This window comes from Geotrypetes seraphini, chromosome 4, assembly GCF_902459505.1.
Source record: "Geotrypetes seraphini chromosome 4, aGeoSer1.1, whole genome shotgun sequence".
Taxonomy (NCBI): Eukaryota; Metazoa; Chordata; class Amphibia; order Gymnophiona; family Dermophiidae; genus Geotrypetes; species Geotrypetes seraphini.
The window spans coordinates 49,025,976-49,051,187 of record NC_047087.1 but is presented as its reverse complement, the minus strand read 5'-3'; the positions used below and the strand labels follow the sequence as shown (position 1 = coordinate 49,051,187).

The window sequence follows — 25,212 nt, the reverse complement described above, 5'->3', positions numbered from 1 at the left end:
CCAGGTACTTGTGACTTGGATTGGCCTCTATGAGGACAGGATACTAAGCTAGATAGACTGACCCAGTAAGGCTATTCTTATGAACTGGTTTAGCATTTCAAAGAGGAAATTCCATAAGATACATTTGTTTGAACTGAATTTTATTGAAAGCTGAAAAATTCTGGAAGAGACATTTTTGATTAGATGGATATGACTGAAAATTCACAGAGTAATCATGTTTTTGACTAAATGATGTTGTGTTTAAAGGCTTTGCTGTAAGGCATTGATGTTATATGCAGCGTGGCACTTTGAAGGCAATTTTGCATGTACAGTACATACTTTCACCTAACTTTTTGTTATTTTGATTGACTGTTATCCTTTGATATAAGGTATCAGATAATTATGAACTTAGCCCTCCCCCACCCCCACCCAGCTGAGCTACCAGCTGCCTCTGCAGTTAAGTAAAAGAACCCCTAAAATATGGTCTGCTGAGATTAGTACCCGGATGGCAGACCAAAAAAATAGCCACAAATATATTCTTTTATTTTACCTCCCCCCCCCCTTTTAGAAAGCCATGTTAGTCTTTTTTAGCACTGGCCGCAGCAGTATTAGCTCCAACACTCATAGAATTCCTATGTGCGTCAAAGCTAATACCACCACGGCTTCCTAAAAGGAGGGGTGTTAGTTTTTTCAATTATCATTTTCTTCTGCAGTTTGTCCTATGCCTGTCTGTATTATGCTGTGTAGGTCCAAGCTGTTAACTCCCTCCCTCCCTGTCACTTGCCATCACCACTTGTTTCGTTTCTGAGCATACAGGGACTATGTCCATGCAGATCCAGATGCTAGTCCCTACCAGAAGGGTTGGATCCACCTCTCATTCCCACCAGACAGAGGTGGCCACTGACAGCCCACAATAAAGCAAGTCCAGGCAGATGTTACAGCTGGATCATATCCTTATGTTATCATTTTCAACTGTATCCCTTCTCTCTGCATTGAGTACTTCTCATGTGGATTTCATTTAATTAAAAAAATGTTTAAACCAAAGTTGGCTACAAGCAAATACATGTAACAACCATTTGCACCGTATAAAGTTATCAAGTCATTCACTAAAACAAAGTTTCTAACTCATCCATTACCCCATAAATTGAAACACACAAAAATAGTTAAAACAGCCTTAACCAAGCAGTTAAAGGTTTAAGCTTTCTCAATATAAAGTGTTGCCCTCTGAATTTGCTTAAGGAAAATGTGTGGAGGGGCATAATCAAAAGAAACGTCTAAGTCCATTTTGGGGCTAGGGCGCTAGTCACCCAAAGTCCATTCTCAAAAAATATGTCCAAAATATATTTTTTCCCCGAGAATCGTCTTTCTGTATGTCCAACCGTTTGATCATCCAGACCGCCAGGTCTATCTTTATACAAAATCATCCAAGTCCCAAACGCCTAGAACAAGACCTTTTGGATGTGGGAGGGGCAGCAAAATGATGGATTGGCCACCCAGAAATGGCAACATAATGAAGCATTTAGAGGGCACTGCTGTGAACTTCACAAAAAGGGTGCCACATAAAACATCTCACCACAACTCCTTTGCAGGTCATTGTGAGCCCCCACTATACTCACCTGTCTACAACCCCAATAGTCCTTATGGCTGCAGGTGACACCTATATGGCAGTAGAGTAGGGTTTTAGTGGACTCACATTTTCCATTATGAATGCAGTGGTTAGAGTGGCTTATGGACCTGGGACCTCCTCTATGGTTCACTAGCCCACCCCCCAGACTACGTAAGCCACCTCTGTGCAGCTGTGCTAGGCTTTCCTATGCCAGGTGCTGATGTTCTGGAGGCAGGTAAGTTTTTATTCAAATTTTTATGGTGGTGTGGGAAGGGTCAGTGATCACTGGGGGAGTGTGTGGGGGTCTGTACTTTGTGTCTGCAGTGATTATCTGGTCACTTTGGGTACCTTCTGGGTGCTTAGACCTGTTTTTAGATCACCTAAGTCACACTGTTCAGAGCTATTGTTACAACGAAGAGCCAAATTTGATTGGGTATGGCAGCCTGTCTTGAAAATACTTTGGGGATATTTTGAACTTTGGAGAAGCTTGAAACAGTCAGCTAGTTTTGTGTTTCAGAGTTTGTTTTAGTTGGCTAACACTGTAGCAGTGTGTATTTTTATTTTTTTTTGGTAAACTGATTTGTTTATGGATTGAATCTTAGTTTAAAAGGGCATGGGTGTTTAGGTACTACCTTTGCCCTTAAAATCAAAGCAGTTTATACATTATATATTGGTACTTATTTTGTACCAGGAGCAATGGAGGATTAAGTGACTTGCCCAGAGTCAGAAGGACCTGCAGTAGGAATTGGACCTCTGGTCCTCAGGCTGCTGCACTAATGATTAGGCTACTAAAATATATTTTAAAAATCTGATATAGAAGGCGCGTGAACATTTCTGACCATGGTTATATATTCTATATCCAGGCTTGTTCTTCATGTTCTGCTTGATTTGTTTTCTTAATAAAGATAGTACAAAAAAAAAAAAAAAAAAAGCCAACACAAAACCAAAAAGTAGATCAGTCCAAAATGAAGAAAGCCAATTTATTACTATCAAACACCAGACATGGCCATGTTTCGCCCACAAGCTGCATCAGTGGTAGTAACTGCAGGGGAAATACAAACAGAATAACTGCCAGTCAGCAAATCAGAATATCTTATTTCAAGCTGGCAGCATTTCTTGCTCACAAGTACCTTGTAATCAAACTTTTTGGTTTTGTATACAGTCTGTGGCAGATCTTTGCCTCAAGTTTGTGTAGTCTAATGAAATAAAACATTACATTGCATGCTTTAGAAAGGAAGTATGGCCTTTATTATTGAGTCCCCAGACTGAACAAACAGAAAAACACATTAACATTTTGATAACTTTCCACCAGTATATCAAACACCTGGTGAAACTCATAACTCATTTAGAAACAGCAGTTGGAGCATTAGAAATAGCTTCTTAAATAAAAGCCAGAAAAAAAAATCATAATTCTTTCTTGTTGCACAAACACAAAAGGCACTATAGAATAGAAAGTCACCATACTTGATTTAAAATAAATTATACTGAGCATTGACAACAGACTTTCCCCCTGAAATATCACTCTGTTATGCTATAGAGTTTGTAGTGTCTTTCAAAACATGTAAACCTCATATAGGAGAATCCTGTTAAATGTAGCAACATCTGAAGAAAAAACTAAATTCATGACAGGTCAGTTCCTTGCCTTTTAAGAGGTTCCTCATTTATTAAAAACCATGTATTTGGCCTTTATTCTAGTTTCTTTTTCTCCTTTTAGTGCTCTGCAAGAAGCAAAATCTTAATTTTCCTGAATTTCAATAGTGCACTCAAAACACATGTTCATTTAGGCTTCTGTTCTAGAAAGTTCCTAATCACAAATAAATGGAAACAAGTTACTAGTTGCAAAGACCACACGTTACAAAACTTGTTGAATAAATGTTTCAAATATATAACTGAACTCTCAGATGCCTGCTCTGGTGAATTATCAAAGATTTCTATCCAGAAATGTAGGAGAAGGTATCATTCATTGAGTTCGTTGCAAATAATAAGAGTGCAAAAAACATGTGTTAAACAAAACTTTAAAAGAATGAATAAAGATTGGAAACATCGCACTTATCTCGTCAGTTTTTGTGGTTATTTTCAAGTGCCAATGTGAAAAACCTTACGGGGACCTGTCATGAATTTAGAGACAAACAAAAAAACCAGTGCCATTTTTTTTGTCTCTTTAACAGAGTCAAGCTGCACCATTTTGACCCCTGAGGAAGCCACAAATGGTGAAACGGGTCCCCGTAAGGTTTTTCACATCGGCACTTGAAAATAACCACAAAAACTGACGAGATAAGTGCGATGTTTCCAATCTTTATTCATTCTTTTAAAGTTTTGTTTAACACATGTTTTTTGCACTCTTATTATTTGCAACGAACTCAATGAATGATACCTTCTCCTACATTTCTGGATAGAAATCTTTGATGATTCACCAGAGCAGGCATCTGAGAGTTCAGTTATATATTTGAAACATTTATTCAACAAGTCTAGAAAGTTCCTAAGCCAGTGAAATAGACAGGTATCTGGAGATTTGGATGCACACTATGAGGTCTTTTTTACAAAGCTGTGATAAGCACTAACATGCACTTACCATAGCATAAAAGGGCTTACTGTGAGATACGCTCAGGCATCCTATGGTGATTTTTGGATTGTGCACATCACATATGTTCAAAAAAAACCCAACAAATTTATTTTTCAGCACTGAGCACAGGTCTGGGGGGGGGGGGCAGGGAGTAGGTATGCTCTACACTAATTGATTAGCATAGCTACACTGCTGTGCACTGATTAACACATGAGCTCTCACTGCCTACAAAATAAGTAGAGGTAGGGCAGTGTCTCAAACTTTCCGAAGCTGTGGCACACTAAACTGGGGGCCGCGGCTTGAGGACATCTGGAAATGCGCAGACATCAATGTGATACGTGAAGGCCCTCCAGCTGGATTCCAGAGCCGCCAGTAAAGAGGTGCTGGAAGAGAAGAGGCGCCGGCTGACTCTCACCACGAGAGGCACGTCCTGTAAGCAGGCAGCCAGCGCCTCTTCTCCTCCCCGGCATCTCGCCACGGCACACAGTTTGCAATACACTGCTGTAGGGGTTCATGCACGAATCAGAAAATTAGCATATGGCCATTAACAGAGAAAATACGCTAGGTTTTACTAAACCACGGAAGAGCTTCTTACTGCGGGCCGGCAAAGTAAATGCTCCAGTGTTCATAGGAATAGAATGAGCATCGGAGCATTTACCTCGCCAGTCCACGGTAAGTAGCTTTTCCACGGTTTAGTAAAAGGAGCCTTCAGTGTTACAATCACTTTCTACCTCTCTACTGCAGTGTGGTAAAAGGGTCCCTATGGGAGATAATTCTATAAAAGTATTTGTTGTGTGTATGAAGTCTTTTATAAAATTTCTTCCAGTGGTACTCACGTAAAAGTCCATAGGGTGGCATGGGTATGTACTTTTATGCTGCAAGAGTGTTTCTGGGGCAGAGTAGGTTCATTATATACTACCATTTACACTGGCTCCAAAGCAGATGCAAAAGTTTGCAGCTTCAATCTAGCTACGCTTTCTGCTGGTCTACCCCAAGTATTTAATAAGAGACTCATAGGCTAAAATTAAACACCTGCTTACCCTCCAAACCTAGGGAATCTGTTACAGTATTACCTTTTGTAAGTAAATGGGAATACAGTATAAAACCATGGCGGGAATTAAATATGAAGAACAAAAATACTAATATAAAGCAATTCAAACTAAATTTAAACATGTGCAAATAATTTGAAAGCCAAAATTTGCATATTTAATTTTAATAATCTACTGTATTATTAACCATTTTCTTATATCGTGCTGCCCCACTATGGTGGATTTTATCTTTGTTGCCTTAATGCGGCCTTTACTCATTTTTTTCTATTTCAACTGGCTAAGAAGATATGCAGTTTTATCCAAACAAAGTGTTCCATTCTGCATAATGGTTTGAATGCCTCTGGATTTCACCGAACAGAGAAAACAAAGGTCTTAAACTCAGCCTAAGTGTATTAGGTTTTCAAGGATACCAGTTGTAAACAAGTCAGGTTAGTGCTAGCTCAAGCAAATATAAAACACTTATTGTGTTCCATTACAGATACTGTTCCCATTGAAAAATTACAAAAATATTTAGATATTATAGCAAACTGAAGTTGACATAAAACCTCAGAAATCTGACGTGAATATTAAAAATAGTTTCCTAAATAAGAATGTTGAATTTAACACGTCTGCAAATGTACCATGTTAGATACCACATACCTAATCTTTCCACCGCTTAGGAAAGAAAAAAAAAACCCAGAAAAGAATAAGAGTGTTAGTCTGAAAACCTAATTCCTGTTTGGAATTCATCTGAGCTGGAAAGCATGGTTGTGGGTAAATAGATGTGTGAGTTGTTTTTTTTTTTTTTTTTAATATACAGTATAATTCAAGAAAAGGCATTTCATACAATTGTTGTTTGCAAGTTGGCTGCCTTATTATATTAAAATATGTGACAAGATTGCCCATTCAGTGTTTATTTTGGCAGTGTAGTGACTATTAATGCCCACTCGGGAAACTGGGCTTAAGAGCAAGGACCTGGTACTAGTCTAAAGATTAGAGTGCTTCCTGGTGATCTTGGACAAGTCATTCCACCCTCTTAGCAAAACAGGTGTACAAACTTTACATTGTAAGCCTCCTGGGGAGGAAAATACTTACTATACCAGAATATGTAACTCATTTTAGATTGTAAGCTCTTCTGAGCAGGGATAGTCTGTTAAATGTCAATATGTACAGCGCTGCACATGTCTTTCAGCACTATATAAATGATAAACAGTAGTAGTAGTAGTAATTTTTTAAGCTTGGATTACAGAAAAACAAGTAATTATATCTAAAGACCCTATTTAAAACGATAAATACAACTCTTTGCAGGCAAGGAGCAAAAACCAAGACCAATTTGGCCTGTTTGGGTGGCAACCCTGCAAGTAGCTAAGCAAGTTCCAGTTTTTAAATCTCTTCAAATGTTTATTTCCTGAGAAAACAGAAAAATTCCATAATACATAAAAATGAAAGTTTAAAATACCATGTTTCAATGTCTTGTCCATGACTTAGGGCTTCTTTTACGAAGCCGCGTTAGCGGTTTAATGCACGTAATAGCACGCACTAATTTGCCGGCCGCGCTAGCCGCTACCGCCTCCTCTTGAGCAGGCGGTAGTTTTTTGGCTAGCGCAGGGGTTAGCGCGTGCTAAAAAGTTGCGTGCGATAAAGCCGCTAACGCGATTTTGTAAAAGGAGCCCTTAGAGTTTGTGGGCAAACAAGATCAAATATATGTATGTGTGTAGATTTATCTATAGCTATCTATATCTATATACATTTGCATTTTTAGATCAGCATTTCAGATCGATACAAATATATACACACACATATATGAAAGTTCTATATACACCCACACTTAAAGTGTGTTTGTTTTTAATTCCCAAAACTCTGCCTACTTTCTATTTGTGCGCAAGCACTAACGATAAAAAGTTACATAGCCAGCGTCTTCCCTGCTACTCAGTCCTAAAGTACAAGGGAGCCAGCCTGACTTTTATACTGTAGCCTTGTTGCAGTGGCTGTTGCTTTTATGCTCTGGAGAGCACAGCCCAATTCATCCTCTGCAAAGCAGCCGCATGTAAATGGAAGAACTGACGATAGAGCAGGTCCCTTTAAAAATCAGATAGGAAAACACAGGAATGTTCTCAACAAGACTGATCACACAAATCCCGAAGAACGCCTGCTTAGCATTTCTAAAAATATAACCCCTCTCTTCTACGAAACTGCGCTAGCAGTTCTTAGCGCAGAGAGCAGCGCTGAATGACCTGCGCTGCTCCCGACGCTCGTAGGAACTCTATGAGTGTCGGGAGCAGCGCGGTTCATTCAGCGCGACTGCTAGCGCAGTTTTGTAGAAGAGGGGGTAAATGTATCATAATTATTTAAAACAAACCCTTAAACAAAATACAAGATAACCAAATCCTGAACTTACTATGCAACAATACCTTATCCCACTGAAAGAATATGACTATTGTAAAACTATAAAACCAATTAAATGGTGGCTTGAAAATGAAGCCACAATTCCTGCCTCCTCAGTTTACTTAACAGTTTATTTAAGTTCTAGGTAACAAATTAAAAAAATACGTCTACCCTATTTTACAGTGACCTTAAACCACTTACTTTAAAAATCCTTACTGTATCAGGTTTTTACTGCATTCAGCCATTTCCAAATCAGTTGCCATTATTGATTTAAAAAGTGTGATATATTGCCTAATATACCCCCTTTTACTAAGCTGCGATAGAGGTCTCTATCGCAACCTGGAGCGCTAAATGCTCCGATGCTCATAAAATTCCTGCGAGCGTTGGAGCATTTAGTGCTCCGGGCCATGGTAGAAACCTGTACTGTGGCTTAGTAAAAGAGGGGCATAGTTATTACAAATAAAGGTTTGCCACCATAAAGCTCTGTTGACCTGTCATCTGTCTTCAGATTGTAATCCTACTCTAGATATTTAAGGGGGTCAGGTGCTAGCATGAGTTCCTACTAATACACTGCACAGCAGTGCCCCAACATTTTTGATTCTTTAATGATGGGGTAAGTGCATTTTCCTGCTATGTAATTCACTATGGAAATGGATGCTAGATATGAAAAAGGGATGCTGTTTTCCCTCTACCTGTGGATTACTTCCTTACTGAGCTGGGGATGCTGGCTGAAGGAGCATGTCCACTTGACTCCACAATACCTTTTCTGTACGTACACCTTACTGGGCAAAGTAAATAATTACGATTTGGTGCAGCGAAGGGCTATTAGAGGTTCATGAATAACCGGGACGCCCTTTTTACATTGCTCCAGAGGAATTGCTAGAGCAGCGGAGGGTTATAAAACACAAGCTTGGAATTCTTCTGGAGCAATGCAAAGAGGGAGTTCGGGTTATTCCTGAACTCTAGTAGCCCATAGCTGCACCAGATCATTGTAGTTTGTTTATTTATTTTTAAAGTTTCTATACCGTCTACCGTATTTTCACTCATATACCGCGCACCCGTGTAAAATGCGCACACGGGTATAGCGCGCGGGAAACTGTAATTTATGCTAGTATAGATTTCAGTGTGTGCCTTTTATTCCATTTATAAAGTGAACAGAAAGATACCAGACTTCAATAGATCATAAGCAGCTCCTATCTGGAAAAAAAAAAATAATTTGTCATCATTATTAAATGCACAACTACTATAGGATTGAAATGGAACTGAACCTCTTCAATGTAGATAACAAACAAACTTTATGCAGGTTCTACGTGCAATTGTATAAATTTTTTTGTACCCACCAATCATGAGATGTGTAAACGAGGGAGTTACTATGTATCATTAGCTTAGAAGCATAATAAATAGGGACTTGTAGCTAGCTCTGACTAGCGCCTCCTCCCGATTCTAAGATTGCGTGTGTGTGTTTCCTTTGTGGGGCATTCCTACAAGAAATCCTGCTTCAATCAATAAATAATCATTGAGATAACCATGCAGGGTTTGGTCGATGAATGAAAATCCCACCTGCATGGCTATCTCAATGATTATTTATTAATTTTAGATGCACATCCCTGATGCAGGCTTTTACTGAAATGTGGTCAGGTCAAGTCTGATTTATGTTTCAATAAAAAATATTAACCCTGCCATAGGGTGCCTTCTCTTATAGAGAAAGCTGCTGCTATCCATACAAGTAGGTGAAATACCTTCTCTCTGTCCTGGCACTATACAGTGCTGGGACGTTTTGCCTGACTGACAGCACTATTTGTACAGTTAGATGAAAAGCCCTTGCTTTGTCCTGGCAGCATTTAAACTGACTTTTGATGGTGCTATCTGTATAGTACTGCTGAAAATCCATGGATAGCAAACTTGCACATTTAGCAGCTGATACTAAATATATAAGCCTCTTTGAACCTTGGCCCCTAACTGTTTAGCTGGGTCAACCCAGTAGTTCAGCCACATTGCACACAGGACTCCCAAGCTCATCTTCAGCTCTCCAGACCAGTGCAGGAAGCTGCAGGGGAAGTATTCTGAGTCCTTGGAGTGCCTGTCATTGCACAATGGTGACCTCTAGTGATCAGATTTGGGTCCTATGAGTGCATGGTTCTAGAACGAGCCATACTGCAAGCCTACCTTCACTACTGCTTGAGTTGAGAGGGGATGGAAACAGGCAATTGCAACTGCATATTCTGAGCTGGAAACCCAAAGACACTTGAGGAAACTGCTTAGTCAAAGAAATTATTTAACTGACATATATACTACAGTGAACGAAGCTGTCTAAAAGACAAGACCTGACAAGAAACATCTGCAGTTATAGTTTCTCTGTCACCCTATTAATCTTAAAGAATTCCAGAGCTCTTTCTACAGCAAAATGTTTTTAAGTTGGAGAAACTGCTGAGACATACCACAGAGCAACAGCTGAATAATAATTATGAATCAGAGAGAACTGTACTCAAAGTTCCAGAAACTTCTGCCCCTACTACCTGAAAAGCCAGGCACAATTTTCCTTGATGTACGTTTGCAGTTTCTAAAACAGACCAAAATACCACTAAATTTAAAATGCTAAAAAGTAAAAGGTGCTACAGTAATTTTAGACCTCTAGGGTCCATGGAAAAACTGTCTCTAAAACATTTGTGTCTTACAGAGCAGAACTGATAAGACATGCCCTTTCCCATTTCAAGACATAAAATCGTTTTGCAGTTGTAAAAGAAAAATCAGAATAAGCTAAAATACTTTTTGATATAATATTTTAAGCACGATGATCCAGGAAGAACCATTTCAATTTTTGTCTTTAGCCCACCAACAGCACAGTCCTAGGGTTGTTTTTCCCGTGTATTCAGCTCCCTCAGTGAGCATCCAGTTCTCAGCACATGTGTGTCACAGCATTTAGGTTGCAAATGATCTTCTTGTTCAAGCATACTCTTCAAGAAACCTCATGTGAAAGGCATTCACTTTCTCCAAGAGCATCTTAAGTTTCTCTGCCGGGGGAAGAATGGTCATCCTATATACGAAACAAGCAAACAAAAAAACAAAATTAAAAGATGAACACCTACAAGTTTTGAGATTGTAGAACTTTCTGGATTTAGCTCATACTTTTTAGTAGTACTTCAAGATGAGTTATATTTGGGCACTGTATGTATTTCCCTGTCACTGAAGGGATTTTATTCTAATTTTGCAACTGAGATAACGGAGGGTTAAGCGACATGCCCAGAGCACAAGGAGCTGCATTGGGATTTGAACCCCAACTTCCCTGGCTCTTAGCTCCCTGCTCTAACCATTAGGCTGCTCCTCATGCATAAATATCTGCTTTGATTATTCCCTTCACCCCCACCCTCTTTTTTTATTGTGAGCAAAATTGGGTGGGATCAGGTCACAGAAAGTATTTTTACTTTTATTTTATGCTGTTCTTACACTTCTGTGTCTCAACAGCAACAGTTCTTAATTCTCTTAAACTTTTAAATCTACCAAGAAAAAAAGCCAGACAAAATAACATTTTTATAGATTTATGAAAGCACATAAGTTTTTCAAACCCCTAATCACCCAGCAAATCATTACAGATAAAGAAAAGACATGTTTCCCAGGAGCTTCTAAATAAACTTACCTCTTCCCCAGAGCACACAGCAAACCCTTCTGAGATGACCTAATTTGCCATGCCAGGGTGTATACACGAGAAAGTGTACTTAAATAACCTGAACCCTCCATCATTCTATAACATGAGCACCTAAATGTACATGTCATTTGCACATTCAGATTATAGAACACTAGCTCTTACAGGTGTGAACATTACATATTAGCACATAAATACTAGTTAGGCCTTAATTAATATTCTATACTCTTAGCGCACAAATGCAAAGGGGTGTCACCCATAATTCCATTCACCTTATAAAACAGTCAATTTACATGCCAAAGTGCTTTAAGGTACACTCATGTATGCTTACAATAGACCTGGTATAAGAGGGCGTGCCCATATGCCAGTTCTCACTAGTATTCTATAATGAATATGGATGTGCAGATCCCACTGTCGAATGCATGCTTAGCGCACTTTAAACCATTGACCCCATTATGTAAAGCCTTAAATAAAGGTGCAGAAGCACTCTGGGGGATCACTTGCTAATGGTTAGAATGTGCTATCTGCACAGGGCTTGTGGGAAAAACATGGTTCCTAAAGGTAATGGTGCATGTTAACTCTTGGTAAATAATCCCTTTGAATGAACTTGAAACTCAAAGGGTTACCAAAGATGGTGTTGAATTGTGCATGGTGATTTTCTTTTCCCCTCACTTTATGCATTTCCTAGTGCACATTTTGCATCTGCTTCCATACAAGTACATCGTACCTATAGCATGTGTGCTACCTTCATGTTAAAAGAAACTCCAAGGGGAGTTTCTCTTTAAAAATGAGCTTACAAGCCTGCAGGTAAGGTCTCACTACCTTCTCTAGATTGGGGTTTCCAGGCTGTATAGGGCTCCCACCTAACTGAAGCCCATTGAAAAATAATTACAAATCATAAAAATACACAAAGGACCAGATTCAGTGAATGGTGCCCAGCATTATTCTATAAAGGCTGCTCTGGGTTAGGGTTACCAGACGTCCGGATTTACCTAGACATGTCCTCTTTTTAGAGGGCATGTCTGGACAGGTTTTGAAAAGCAGATCGCATTAGGAGGGGCATGTTTCTATTACTCCACCCATGAGGATGCTACGCTTCTAGTCGAATGAGCTTTTGAGAGAAACAGGTGGCTGTTTGCAACAGCCAATGTACGTTGATAAAATTTCCATGCAAATCCATCTGGTGACAGAAGCCTTGGATGCTGGTCTGCCTCTTCTGGACTGACTGATTAGAACAAAAAGATGGTCAGAATGCTGAGAATCATTGGTCCTTTCCAGGTAATGGAATAAAACTCGTCGCACATCCAGTCTCTGCAATATCTCATCTTGCTTAGTTGAACCCTGAAAGACGGGCACAAACTTACTTCTTGGTTGAGGTGGAAGGCAGACACAACCTTCGGCAGGAAGAAAGATACTGTATGCAGTGAAACTCCTGCCTCTATGATCCTGAGGAAAGGAACTCTGCAGGAAAGAGCCTGCAATTCAGAGATCCTTCTCGTGAGAATATTGCCACCAGAAATACCATCTTCACCATGAGATCCAAAAGGGACGCCTCTTGGAGAGGCTCATACGAAGGCTTAGAAAGGCCCTTCAAGATGATATTAAGATTCCAGGACTGAAAAGGCTGGCGTAATAGAGGCTGGAATCTGAGGGCCCCTTTCAAAAACTGGGTCACATCCGGATGAGATGCCAGCGATAGCTTTCCCCATGAGTTCGGAAGTACGCAAGGCCTGCCACTTGAATTTTGAGAGATACCACCGGCCTGTAGAAATGCTAGGATCACAGGAATTGTCACCTCCGAAAGGTTCTACCTGATCTTTGGCACACCAGAGTTGAAAAACCTTCCAGGCCTTAGCGTAAGCCGCAAATGTTGATGGCTTTTTAGCTCAGAGAATTAAAATGACTACCTCCGAATAACCCTTATGGGTTAAGGCCATGCACTCAAGAGTCATGCCGTAAGACCAAAGTGCTCCAGGTTCTCCATCAGAATTGGTCCCTGACTGAGGAGCTGTGTGTGCACCAGTAGCTTAATGCATCTGTCTCGGAGATGCATTAGATCTACATACCAAGGCTGGCAAGATCCAACTGGAGCTACCAGGATCACAAGTCCTGGGTGATTCATGATTCTGCAGATTCACGATTCTGCAGCCCACCATAGACCAAGGTGGAAACATGTATAGGAGTCTCTTTTCCAGCCAAGGCTGGACCAACATGTCCAGCCCTGCACTTCCCAATTCGTCTCTTCAGTTGTAGAAGTGATTTCACCTTTGTATTCTTGACTGAAGCCATCAAGTCCATCGTTGGTCTTCCTCAACACTGGATAATGAGGTTGAATGCTCTTTGGGACAGTGACCACACCCATAGATCTAGTGTCTGCTGACTGAGAAAATCAACCTGTACGTTTTCCACTCCTGCTATGTGGGCTTTATAGAGCGCCTAAAGATGATCTTCTGCTTACCTAAACAACAGCTAAGCCTTCACAATTAATGGACCACTTCTGGTGCCTCCCTGTCTATTCACATAAGCCCCTGTGGCGGCATTATTTGAGAACATTCTGACTGCCTTTCCTTCCAGGTGCTTCTCCAACACCCTCAATGCTAATTGAATGGCTCAAAGTTCCAGATGATTTATGGACCACTTTCTCTGTGGCAGGGTCCATTGGCACTGGATGACCATAGTAACGGGCCTCCCAGCCAAACAGGCTGGCATCGATCATGTCACCATGAGGAGATTCAGAGGGGCATGCCCTTTGATAAGTAGTCCCCCTGAAGCCACCAGTGCAAGCTGGTTTCTTGCTTCTCTTGTCTTGGGAAACTGCAGCTAGAGGAAATGATACTGCGGGGACCACCTGGAAAGCAGGGGATCCTGGAGGGGGCGCATATATGCCCTCTCCCAGAGAACTACCTCCAGGGTGGCCTCCATCGAGCCCAGTACCTGGAGGTAAAGTCAAAACCATGAAAGAAAATACTGAAAACTACCAAAAGAAACACAAGCAGAAAAAATAAGCTCCTACAGGCTGTCTTGTAGGAATACAAGACTGGTGTCCAAAGAGCATGCTCCAGGTTATGCTATCAGAGGGAAGAGTTAAGACTTCAATCATCTGAGGCTTCCTACAGTGCCTGGCGGCAAGGGATGCATAACCCACTGGCCCCGGAATAAAGAGGGATTGTACAAGAATCTCCAATATGAATTTTACAGGTGACTCGCCTGAAAGTATTCTATGAGAATGATTAAGCACATTTAAGAAAGATGCTTTTTTTTCAAATAAACTTAAAAGTATCCCAGCTGTACCTGAAATGGTAAGTTCCTTCCCTCTGACCAAATCCACTGCCAGGAACAACACAGATTCCAGTTTCTTCTAGAAGCCTCATGCAGTAAAACATGTCTGCAGCCATACTGTGATCCTGTAGAAACAAGAGATTGCACACACATATATTGCGCCCCAAACATAATGCACTGCAACATTTTTTTCCTTCATATCTCCCTTTTATTTCCAGTTTCACTGACACCTCTATACCCTTCCTTCTCTATTATCCTGGAGAAAGCAATGAAGACAAGAATGGCACATAAGTTTATGTCTATGTAAAGTCTTTTCTCCAGTATGAAGTCCTGTCAATCAGCTGTAACCCACAAAAGACAAGAAAATTATGGGATTAAATGTAAGGGCATTTCAGACTCAAAGCACTGAATTTTTAATCAGTTTAAAACATTACACTGGCTCAAGACAAAGTCTCGATCAGTCCAATAGGCTCCCGGCTAACACTGCAGACAGGGGAGACAGCGTAATTGTCTTTCACAGCTTTTCCTTAGCATCTTTGACCCCCCAAAGTTACATCACTATACCATTTATTTCCCCTTACACTGGGTGAATCCCTGTTAAAAGCAAAACTTTTACTTTCAAGCAAACACCAAACTGGTGCCAGCAGGATTAAATAGCAATAACAAAAAAATATTCAAAAAACACCAACCTTTGCAGCTTCAATGGCTCTGGGAGGTAGTAAGATCCTGGGAAAGGCATACATTGCTCCTTGAAGAGGGTTACACTGAATGCCTGGCACCTGGTTAAATAACTCTTCTGTCAGTTTGGCTTTTTTGGCAAGGTTGCTCAGAACAATGTTCTTTTCCTAGTGAAGTAAGAAGCAGAGAAAAAAGACTTTGGATGTCAGTGTGACATTAGCTAAAGGGTAAGTGGAGACTGATGCACACCTATGCTGCTATGCTCTGCTAACAAATTGTATTTTATTTTTATCATTTTGGATTTTGACTGGGAAATACACTACCTGAGGCAAACGCCCAGATTTTGGTGTGTTTTAGAATCATGTTCCATAACCAATTTGCTTTCCTGCCTCTGCTGCTGAAGTATCCATGTTACAGCGGCAGAGTGTGGAGATTGACCATTTAAAATGCAACAGCCATATGTAAAAGGTTTCTAGGCTGATGTTATTTCCCACTCCCCCCTTCCCCCAAGCATTAATTCTTATTCTATAGCAGTAGATTTATTTGATACTGTGATTTTGTGGTTTATCAAAGTGGTTTACAATTTTTCACAGAGCAGTAATAAATCAAATTAAAAAAAATGTATAGTCATATAGATGTCTTCAAATTAACCTCCCCCATTTTACAAAGCCACATTAGGCTTTTTTATCGCAGCTGCAGTGGTATCAACTTCGATGCTCATACCACCATGGCCAGTAATAAAAAAAGCCAACACGACTTTGTAAAGAGGGGTGGGAGTAAATCAAGAGAGATGGAAATAGTTAATCAAAAGCCATGAGCCAAGGATGCAGTTTCAAGGTATAACACTGCATAATGTTTTGACAATATTAAAAGCATGTTAAATGGCCAGAAATACCTACGACTACATAAAACACAGTCCTTTCTTTATGCAGTTATCTTACTTAAATGACTAGGCTTTATTTGACTGTATGTCTAGATATTCAATGTCAGTGCCCAGATATGGCACAACATCAAATATCTGGGAATAAACCTATCAGCAGTCAGCAAAACACTGACCCCTGGAGATATATCTACATATGCATATACAAATAGAGGGGCATAATAAAAAAAAAGGTCCAAGTCCGTTATGGGTCTAGTCACCCAAAGTCAGCAGTGTCTAAAGTCCATTCTCAAAAAATACGTCTAAAATATATTTTTTTGAAAATAGTCTACTTATACGTCCAGCCATTGGCCGCCAAGTCATCTATCTTAATACTCCATTCTCATCCAAAAAATCGTCCAAGTCTCAAATGCCCAGAACAAGACCTTTTGGACGTGGGAGGATCAGCAAAGTGATGGACTGGCCACCCAGACATGGCTACAGAGTAGACATGGCTACAGACCTTACAGAGCACTGCTGTGAACTTCACAAAAAGGGTGCTACATAAACATCTCACAAGTCCCTTGCGGGTCATGGTGAGCCCCCCCAAAACTCACTATATCCACCTGTCTACAACCCCAAAAGCCCTTATGGCTGCAGGTGGTACCTATATGGCAGTACAGTAGTTTGGGGGGGCAACATTTTTCACCATGAATGCAGTGGTTAGAATGGCTTATAGGCCATAGCCCTCATCTCTATGGTTCACTAGCCCACCCCCCCAGACTACTTAAGCCACCTCTGTGCAGCTCTATTAGGCTTTCCTTTGCCAGGTGCTGATGTTCTGGAGGCAGGTATGTACTTTCTGAATTTTATGCCGGGGAGGAGGAGGGCTGTGATGACTGGGGGAGTGTGTGTGGGATCTGTACTTTGTCCCTGCAGTGGTTATCTGGTTACTTTGGATACCTTCTGGACACTTATACCTGTTTTTAGATCGCCTAAGTCACAACGTATAAGTTCCGTCTAGGCCAGGGGTGTCCAACCTGCAGCCCGAGGGCCGCATGCGGCCCCGTGAAGTATTTTGTGCAGCCCCAGTCAAAAGCGATGCAGTGTTTTCCTCTGCTGCCCCAGGGTGTTTACCGTCTTGCCGGCTCCCTCCTCTATCTTGCTGCAGCATTTGCGCGACCCCAGAAAAAACTTTTTCAGCCAATACAGCCCAGGGAAGCCAAAAGGTTGGACACTCCTGGTCTAGGCAATCTTGTTAAAAACTTTCGAATATCCCTGCAGGACAACTAAGTCTAGGTCGGCCCACATCCCACCCATCTCCCACCCTAACCACTCCTCCAAAAATGCCCCTTTGAGTTCTGGGCACATGCGGCATTCAGAGGCCTAAAAAGTCTCTGGATATGTCTAAAAATCCATTTCTATTATCAGCACTTGGATGACCTGTCTTTTAGGTTGTCCAAGTGCCAATTTGGGAGTGGGGTTTAGACGTATTTCTGTTTTGATTATGAACCTCATATTTTCTACGCTTAAACGTCTGATATTTCTTGTTAGATCCAATGCTGTTTTCCTGGTGGCCACCAGGAGTGCTGTCTGTTTCACAACATGCATTAGCTGCCCTATAACCACCAAAAATATTAGCATGCTTATTTCAGAAGGGATACATTAAATTTGGCTGCCAAGTATTGACTTCTGGCAGATGACGTGGAGGTTAGGAGGTGAAGGTAGGGGGCCAAACAACCAGATCCGAAACTTGAGCTCTAGTCTGCAGTGCTCAAAGAGGGGAGGAAGTAATTGTGAGAGATGTATGCATTGGAGGTGGCAGAGGTGAGGGAAAGAACCATTTTGGCTGTACCACAGAAAAGGGGTATATCAAACCTATGGTCCCTTTGTATTATTTTACATATTGGAGAATGTTGGAAAATTCTACTGAAAGTAGGAATGAGAGAGATGAAATGACTTTTGTAAGACTGACCCTAATAAACTGTTCGTATGACTCTTCCTCAGGAGTGGGAGGATTCACCATAACATCCGCAGCTGCCTGGCCTGAGACTGGAGGACAGAGGCGAACAGAGAGCATCTTCACTAGTTGTCCTTGTATCTCTGGGTGCAAATTTAGCACTTCCATGTATCCCCCTCTATAGCCACATCTAAGAGAGCAGAGAGAGAAAACCATGCAGAAGAGTGCTTTACATGTAAGCATATATCAACTCAAATATTTAACATCATTCTGTTCCAGGCTAAAACAAACAGACCAAAACAAAAATTGAATGCATCCAAAAATGAACTGTGGATATGCAGAGACAATGCGTCTACTCTCGTCGTCCTTTTATTTGGGGAAACAATACCCTGATAGCTAAAGAACAGGTACGCAGTTTAGGAATATTACTCGACTCTGGATTGTCTTTCACAAATCATGTTTTTCAGGTGGTACCAACTTCATTTTACTATCCACGTTAGCTACGAAAAATTTGAATTTTTTTTTTCTGAAGCAGATTTTGCTCAATTACTCTATGCTTTTGTCTTATCCCATATGAACTACTGTAACGCTCTATTTGTAGGTTTATCAGCCAAAAATCTACTACAATTACAACGTATACAGAATGCAGCAGTTCATCTGCTGAAAATCCTGAACATTCACAACCCTGTCTCTCCTGCACTGGCTTCGGCTCACTGGTTGCTTATCAGGAAATGCTGCATTTTTAAGGCCCTGATTTTGGCCTTTTGAAGTCTTTCATAATATGACTCCAGATTATATTTTACAGAAACTAACAATCTATGACCCCGGTCGATCATTACAGTCACAAGAAGAGAAACAGCTTTACATGTCCTCAGGACGATCCCTCCATTTAGAAAATGCTCACTGGTGAGCCTATTCTCATTTCATACCTAAACTGTGGAATCAAACCTCTTCATTTATTAGATAATTGGATGAGATGTTGTGTTTCTGGAAAGCTGTGAAAACTTATCTTTTTACAGATATCTACAAATTTGTATCCTGAAATTTAAATTGATACCTGAATGGATGCCAAAGCTCTATGTAAGAGCACAGTAGGGTAGTAAGAGTACTACCCTACTGCTAATTCATATTGTGTATGTGTTAACCTGTAACCTGTTCTGGGCTCTTTTGAGAGGATGGGCTAAAAAACTGAGGAAATAAATAACTTCTTGACAGAGGAAGGAGACCACAGTAAATGGCCCTTTACTAAAGTGTGTTATCAGATGGTTCAGTATACAGTAACAGCCGAGACACAAACACAATAAATACTACTGTGCTATTTTTACGATTACCATGTACTAAGTTATGTGACTGTTAAGGGAATTTTATGCTAGGGGTGGAACTAGTGGACATGGGCAAAGAATGGGCGTGGTGAGTGTGCAATAATTAACATGGTGAACTTACTGCATGGTAACTAACTAATATGCAGTTAGCACAGGACTTTACCACCTCCTAAAAAGGAGATGCTAACCTTCCCTCCAAAATTGTATGTCGATTGCCCAAAGTTGGCTGCCCAAGTTTGTATGTCAATCCCAGATGTACTCACAAACTACTTAGTCAATTAGGTGCTATCAATCAATTACTGGAGTTAATTGGCACCAATTTAGATTTATGCAAGCATCTGCCATAGTTGCTCTAACATTCATGCCTAAATTTCATAGCATGCAATTGAAAAGGGGATGTGACCATGGGAGAGGCATGAGTGGGTTGGGTGGCGTTCCTAGAAATTAGGCGCAATGTTATAGAACAGTTGGATTTGTGTGCCCAACAGCCTTCAGTTGGGTGCGAGTATTTTCACCAAGTTTCAGCAGCATAAATCCTTCTGCTCAAAACTGGGCATGGGAATCTTCTCTAAGCACTATTCTATAAAGGTCACTTTGTGAGTGACCTATGTAGAATTGGTGCTTAGTGCAGATCTTTCCAGCGTCTAACTTCGAGTGCCAGGACTCGCCGATTCAGTGACCCCCCCACCCTGGTGAGACCTGACATACCTCAGAGGCCTCCTAAAACAGTGGCGGCGGCAGCACTCTGAATGGGCTGCTTTGCAGCCTTCCCCCTGCCGTGTCACTGATGATGTCATCGGTGACGTGACAGATGGAAGCCCTAGGGAGGCAGGTCGCAAAGCAGCCCATTCAAAGCGTTGTTGCTGCTGCTGCTTTAGGAGGCCTCGGAGGTATGTCAGGTCTCACCAGGATGGGGATCACTGAACACACCGAGAATGCGCCTCTTTGGAGTCTATTCTGTAAGGAAAGGGAAAGAGGATGGGACTTGATATACTGTCTTTTGTAGCTACAATCAAGCTCAAGTGGAAAAGGCTGGAACCTTAACATTGTGTTGCAGGGGCTTAGTAAGGCTCCATATGAGCTTTTGCAGGAGGCATCACTGATAGATCTGATGGTTAAGACAGTCTTTTTGGTGGCTATTGCCTCTGCATGAAGAGTTTCGGAGTTAACAGGCACTCTCATGTAGAGAGCCATTCCTCAAAGTTACATAAACTGGGATCTCCCTATGGCTCTGTCCCTTTTGCTGAAGGTGGTTTCAGACTTTCACATCAACCAGGAGGTCCAGTTACCCACGTTCCATTCAACAGGTTTGAAGAAAAAGGACAAAAAGTGTTGATGTTGCTGGATGTGCGGAGAGTTTTTCTCCAGTATCTTGAGGTGACCAATGACTTCAGGCTCTCAGATCATCTTTTTATGTTAACCAGTCCAGGGATTTGCATGGCGATTTTGTTAGCATACACAGGATGTGGTAAACAGTTGCTGATGTCTTTGAAAGCACATTCTGCAAAAGTTAAAGGAATGGTCTAATATCTCTGGCAACTAAAATTCAATGCAAAGAAATGCAGAGTACTGATTTTGGGGGATTAATAATCGGAAGGAACTGTATATGCTGGGAAGTGAGAGGCTGATATGTACAGAGAGGGAGAGGGACCTTGGGGTGATAGTGTCCAAAGATCTAAAGGCGAAAAAACAGTGCAACAGAAGAGAGGCGTAACCAGTAGAAGAAAGAAGGTGTTGATGCCCCCTGTACAGGTCATTGGTGAGGCCCCACTTGGAGTATTGTGTTCAGTTTTGGAGACCGTATCTGGTGAAGGACATAAGAAGACTTGAAGCGGTCCAGAGGAGGGTGACAAAAATGATAGGAGGTTTGCACCACAAGACGTATGAGGAGAGACTGGAAGCCCTGAATATGTATACCCTCGAGAGGAAAGGAGAGACAGGTGAGATATGATTCAGACTTTCAAGTACTTGAAAAGTATTAACGTAGAACAAAATCTTTTCAAGAGAAAGGAAAATGGTAAAACCAGAGGGCATAATTTGAGGCTGAGGGATAGGAGACTCAAGAGCAATGTAAGGAAATTCTTTTTTACAGAGAGGGTGGTGGATGCTTGGAATGCACTCCCGAGAGAGGTGGTGGAGAGGAAAACGGCGATGGATTTCAAAAAAGCGTGGGATGAACACAGAGGATCTAGAATCAGAAAATAATAGTAAATATTGAAGAACTAAGGCCAGTACTGGGCAGACTTGCACGGTCTGTCTGTATATGGCTTTTTAGTTGAGGATGGGCTGGGGAGGACTTCAATGGCTGGGATGGTGTAGATGGGCTGGTGTGAGCTTTGACGGAGACTTCAGAAGTTGGAACCTAAACACAGTACCAAGCAGAGCTTTGGATTGCCCAGAAATAGCTAAGAAGAAGAAGAAAAAAATTTAAATTGAATTAGGTTGGGCAGACTGGATGGACCATTCGGGTCTTTATCTACCGTCATCTACTATGTTACTGTGTTTAAGTGTGGCTTCTTCATAGGCAGAAACCCAGTTAATTCCACCCGAGGAAATTTGTAGGGCAGCTACATGGTCTATAGTTTTACAGAGCAGATTTGGTAGCAGAAAAGGGCACTGCTTTTGGTTCCTCAGTGTTAAGGGTAGGCTCATCTGTCCCACCCTAGACTCAATGGACTTCCTTGGTATGTCCCACTCGTACCCTTTACACCAGAAGGGAAGATTAGGTTCTTACCTTGAAGGGAAGATTAGGTTCCTACCTCTGAAATAAGGGCATATGAGTTTTGATGTCCCACTTATCGGTTTACAATTTCGCCTCCTTACTATTTCATACAGATACATGGGTCCAGAGCTTAGGATCTTCTCCTGCCAGTTGGATATGAAGAGTAAAGTACCAGTTTTATGGGTACATAGACAAGTGCGAGTATAAGAGCTCCATAAGTGTTGGTGCTGGTTGCACTAAGGTAGGTGGGCTTGTTCATTCCACCTCATTTCTCTAATGTTTTTATTAATGTTTACTATATTTGCTATAGTTCTTTCTTATTTCTCCTATTATAGTGGTTATCGACTACTTTGGTACAAACTGGTAGCGCTATAGAAATAACTAATAGTAGTAGTAGTAGTAGTAGTAGATACAGTACAGCCCAGTAAGGAAGGAGGTGGAGCTGAGAAGTATAGATGATACCTTCTGCACAACTTGTAGTTAGGGGAGAATAACTCACTCAAGACTCATATGCCCTTATTCCAAAAAGAAGATTATCAAGGTAAGAACCTAATCTTCCCATCCAGTCTGTCCAGCAGCAATGTTTGTACTTTGGGTATAAGTGAATACAAATCCCATATGGAATCCATCGCTCATCCCTCCCCCTAAGTCTCTCACTTGATTATTTCAAAATTTCTAGGTTTGTAACCGCTGCTCCATCAAGGTTACATCAGTGCTTCATCTCCATCCTCTTAAAAACACTTTCTGTGGCAGAAATTCACAAGAGACAGACCTCATTCAACAGAATGGAAGATGTGGAACAAGGGAACATAGGATGAAAGGAACAGATACTCAGGGGTGTTCTAAGGAAATATTTCTTTATATAAAGGATAGTGGATACATGAAACAGGTTTATGGTGGAGATGAAGACAGTATCTGACTTCAAGAAAGCTAGGGTCAAGCACAAAGGATCACTGAGGGAGAGGAAGGGATTGCAGTAGTTGGTGTGAATGGGTAAACAGACTAGGCCATATTGTCTTTATCTGACATGCCCTGTGTTTCCTGCCATTAGGGATCCTGTGTTTATCCTATACTTTTCTGAATTCTGTTATTTTTTTTGTCTCTACCTCCTTTTTTTTGAAAGCATTCTAGGCATTCATCACCCTTTGCATTAAAAAAGGTTACTCCCGATATTGTTCCTGAATCTACCCCCTCGACGTTTCATATTGTGACTCCTAGTTCTAGAACTTCCTTTTCACTGACAAATGTTTTCTTCTTGTGCATTATAAAGACCTTTCAATTATTTAAATCTTTCTCTCTCTCACTTCCTTTGGCATATGTGTGTTTAGATCCTTGCATTTCATATAACTTGTGATAAAGATGACATACTCGCCCATATATCCCTTGGAGGTGGAGTGGAAGGAGGCCAGCTCAACATTGTTGAAGTACTCTGGTCCCATCTCATACAGAACTTTTTTGAATGAATGAAACTGGCAGTCCTCTGCATAAACATTATCTTGGTAGACCTGCAAAGCCAAAACACACACCATTTGCAATATCCTGCAAGCTGCACCTTCGGCATTGAAAAGTCTTTGAATGGCAGACTGGCTACAAATATTGAACTTTTAATAGGTGATCAGGTGCGCAAGGAGGAAGAATGCTTGTGACTTGGGTGCATTATAACTTTCACCGTTTCTTCTGTGCCAGTACCTCACACCAACAGCACAAGCGTCACATATTCTTGTGCTGCAACAATTTTCTTTATTCACAACTCATTTACCTAAAAATCACACGTCAAGTTTTTGTTTGTTTTCATACACATCCAGGGAAGGGAAGGAATTATTTCTGTCTTAATTTTTCTTTGGGTATTTACATTTGGGGTGGGTGGGAGGATGGGAGGAAATCATTACTTAAAATAGGGTAAGGTTTTTGCGATAATCTATGTTTTTTGTTTTATTGAATAATCATTGGGTGGGTGGGAGAAAATGGTTGGTTTTGAATACTTGTAAGTTGAATGTGCTTTTATTGTATTATTATATGTTACATTTTATGTATTGCACTATTGAAGTTTGTAAAATCAATAAATTATTTTAATAAAAAAATCGCTACACTGGCTACTGTCCTGCCAGAGACCTGTCATTTTTATCCTGTTTGGGCAATGTTTATAATGAGTTTGATATTTAAAATGATTTAAACCAGTAAGGAGAGGCTCCTGGCTACTGAAAATGACTGGTTAACAACCAAGCCGAAACTGGCTATTTTGAGGGCATTCCAGGGGCAGAGTCAGCACTTAATCGGCCAAGGTAACTCCATATCACTCAATTTCTCCCTCTTTCATAAAACGTTTCTTCTCATTCTTCGGCCCTTTCATTCAGTCAATGATTGAAAATAGTTTAACAACAGGAATCATACCAAAAGAATGGAAAGAGGCAATCATCCGTCCAATAATTAAAAACCCTAAAGACTCAATTTCATTTGAATCAAACTATCGGCCAATTGCCAACTTATCGTTCCTTACAAAATTAATAGAAAAAGTTGTTTTCATTCATGCAAGCAACTTTATTGAAAAAACTCATACATTACATCCCAACCAGACAGGCTTTAGAGCCAATTATTCAACAGAATATTCAATGATAGGTCTCACAACCAATATCCAAGATTACTTAGATCACCAAAAATCGGTACTTCTAATCTCACTTGACTTATCTGCAGCATTCAACACCATCGACCACCATTTGCTATTAAGAGACTATCTGCCATTGGTATTTCTAAACAAGTTCTAAATTGGTTTAACTCATATTTTCAGGACAGGTCGTCTAAAGTTATATTTAACGACACATCATCAAGTAATTATATAAATTCATATGGTATCCCTCAGGGTTCAATTCTGTCTCCCCTTTTATTCAATATTTTCCTTGCTCCTCTTCTCACACTAAGCCAGTCCATAGGATTTTCTGTTTATGCTTACGCAGACGATATCCAGCTATTACATCCATTAAACACTGCTGATTCTACTGAGATAATGAACATAAATAACAAGTTAAAACAAATTAGTCAATGGTTAAAAGACAACATGCTGGCACTAAATCCATCTAAATCTTCAATAATGTTCCTACCATGGAAAAAGGACATTACATTTGCAGCACAAATTTTTTGGGACAATTTTCCACTACAAAAAGTGACAATGCAAAAATATTGGGAATATTATTGGA

At 40.7% G+C, this 25,212-nt stretch overlaps 1 protein-coding gene across 1 annotated transcript in view; it reads right to left on the bottom strand.

Moving 5' to 3' along the window:
• Nucleotides 1–6,802: 6,802 nt before the first annotated feature.
• GPT2 (glutamic--pyruvic transaminase 2) overlaps nt 6,803–25,212 on the bottom strand; it is a 73,891-nt gene continuing 55,481 nt past the window's right edge. The window contains exons 7-11 of the mRNA XM_033942503.1: nt 23,390–23,526; nt 17,993–18,167; nt 15,170–15,325; nt 14,493–14,605; nt 6,803–10,595 (exon numbers count right to left, since the gene is read on the bottom strand). Of these exons, the coding sequence (XP_033798394.1) occupies nt 10,505–10,595; nt 14,493–14,605; nt 15,170–15,325; nt 17,993–18,167; nt 23,390–23,526 (672 nt within the window). The 3' untranslated portion in view covers nt 6,803–10,504. The remainder of the gene's footprint in view (nt 10,596–14,492; nt 14,606–15,169; nt 15,326–17,992; nt 18,168–23,389; nt 23,527–25,212) is intronic.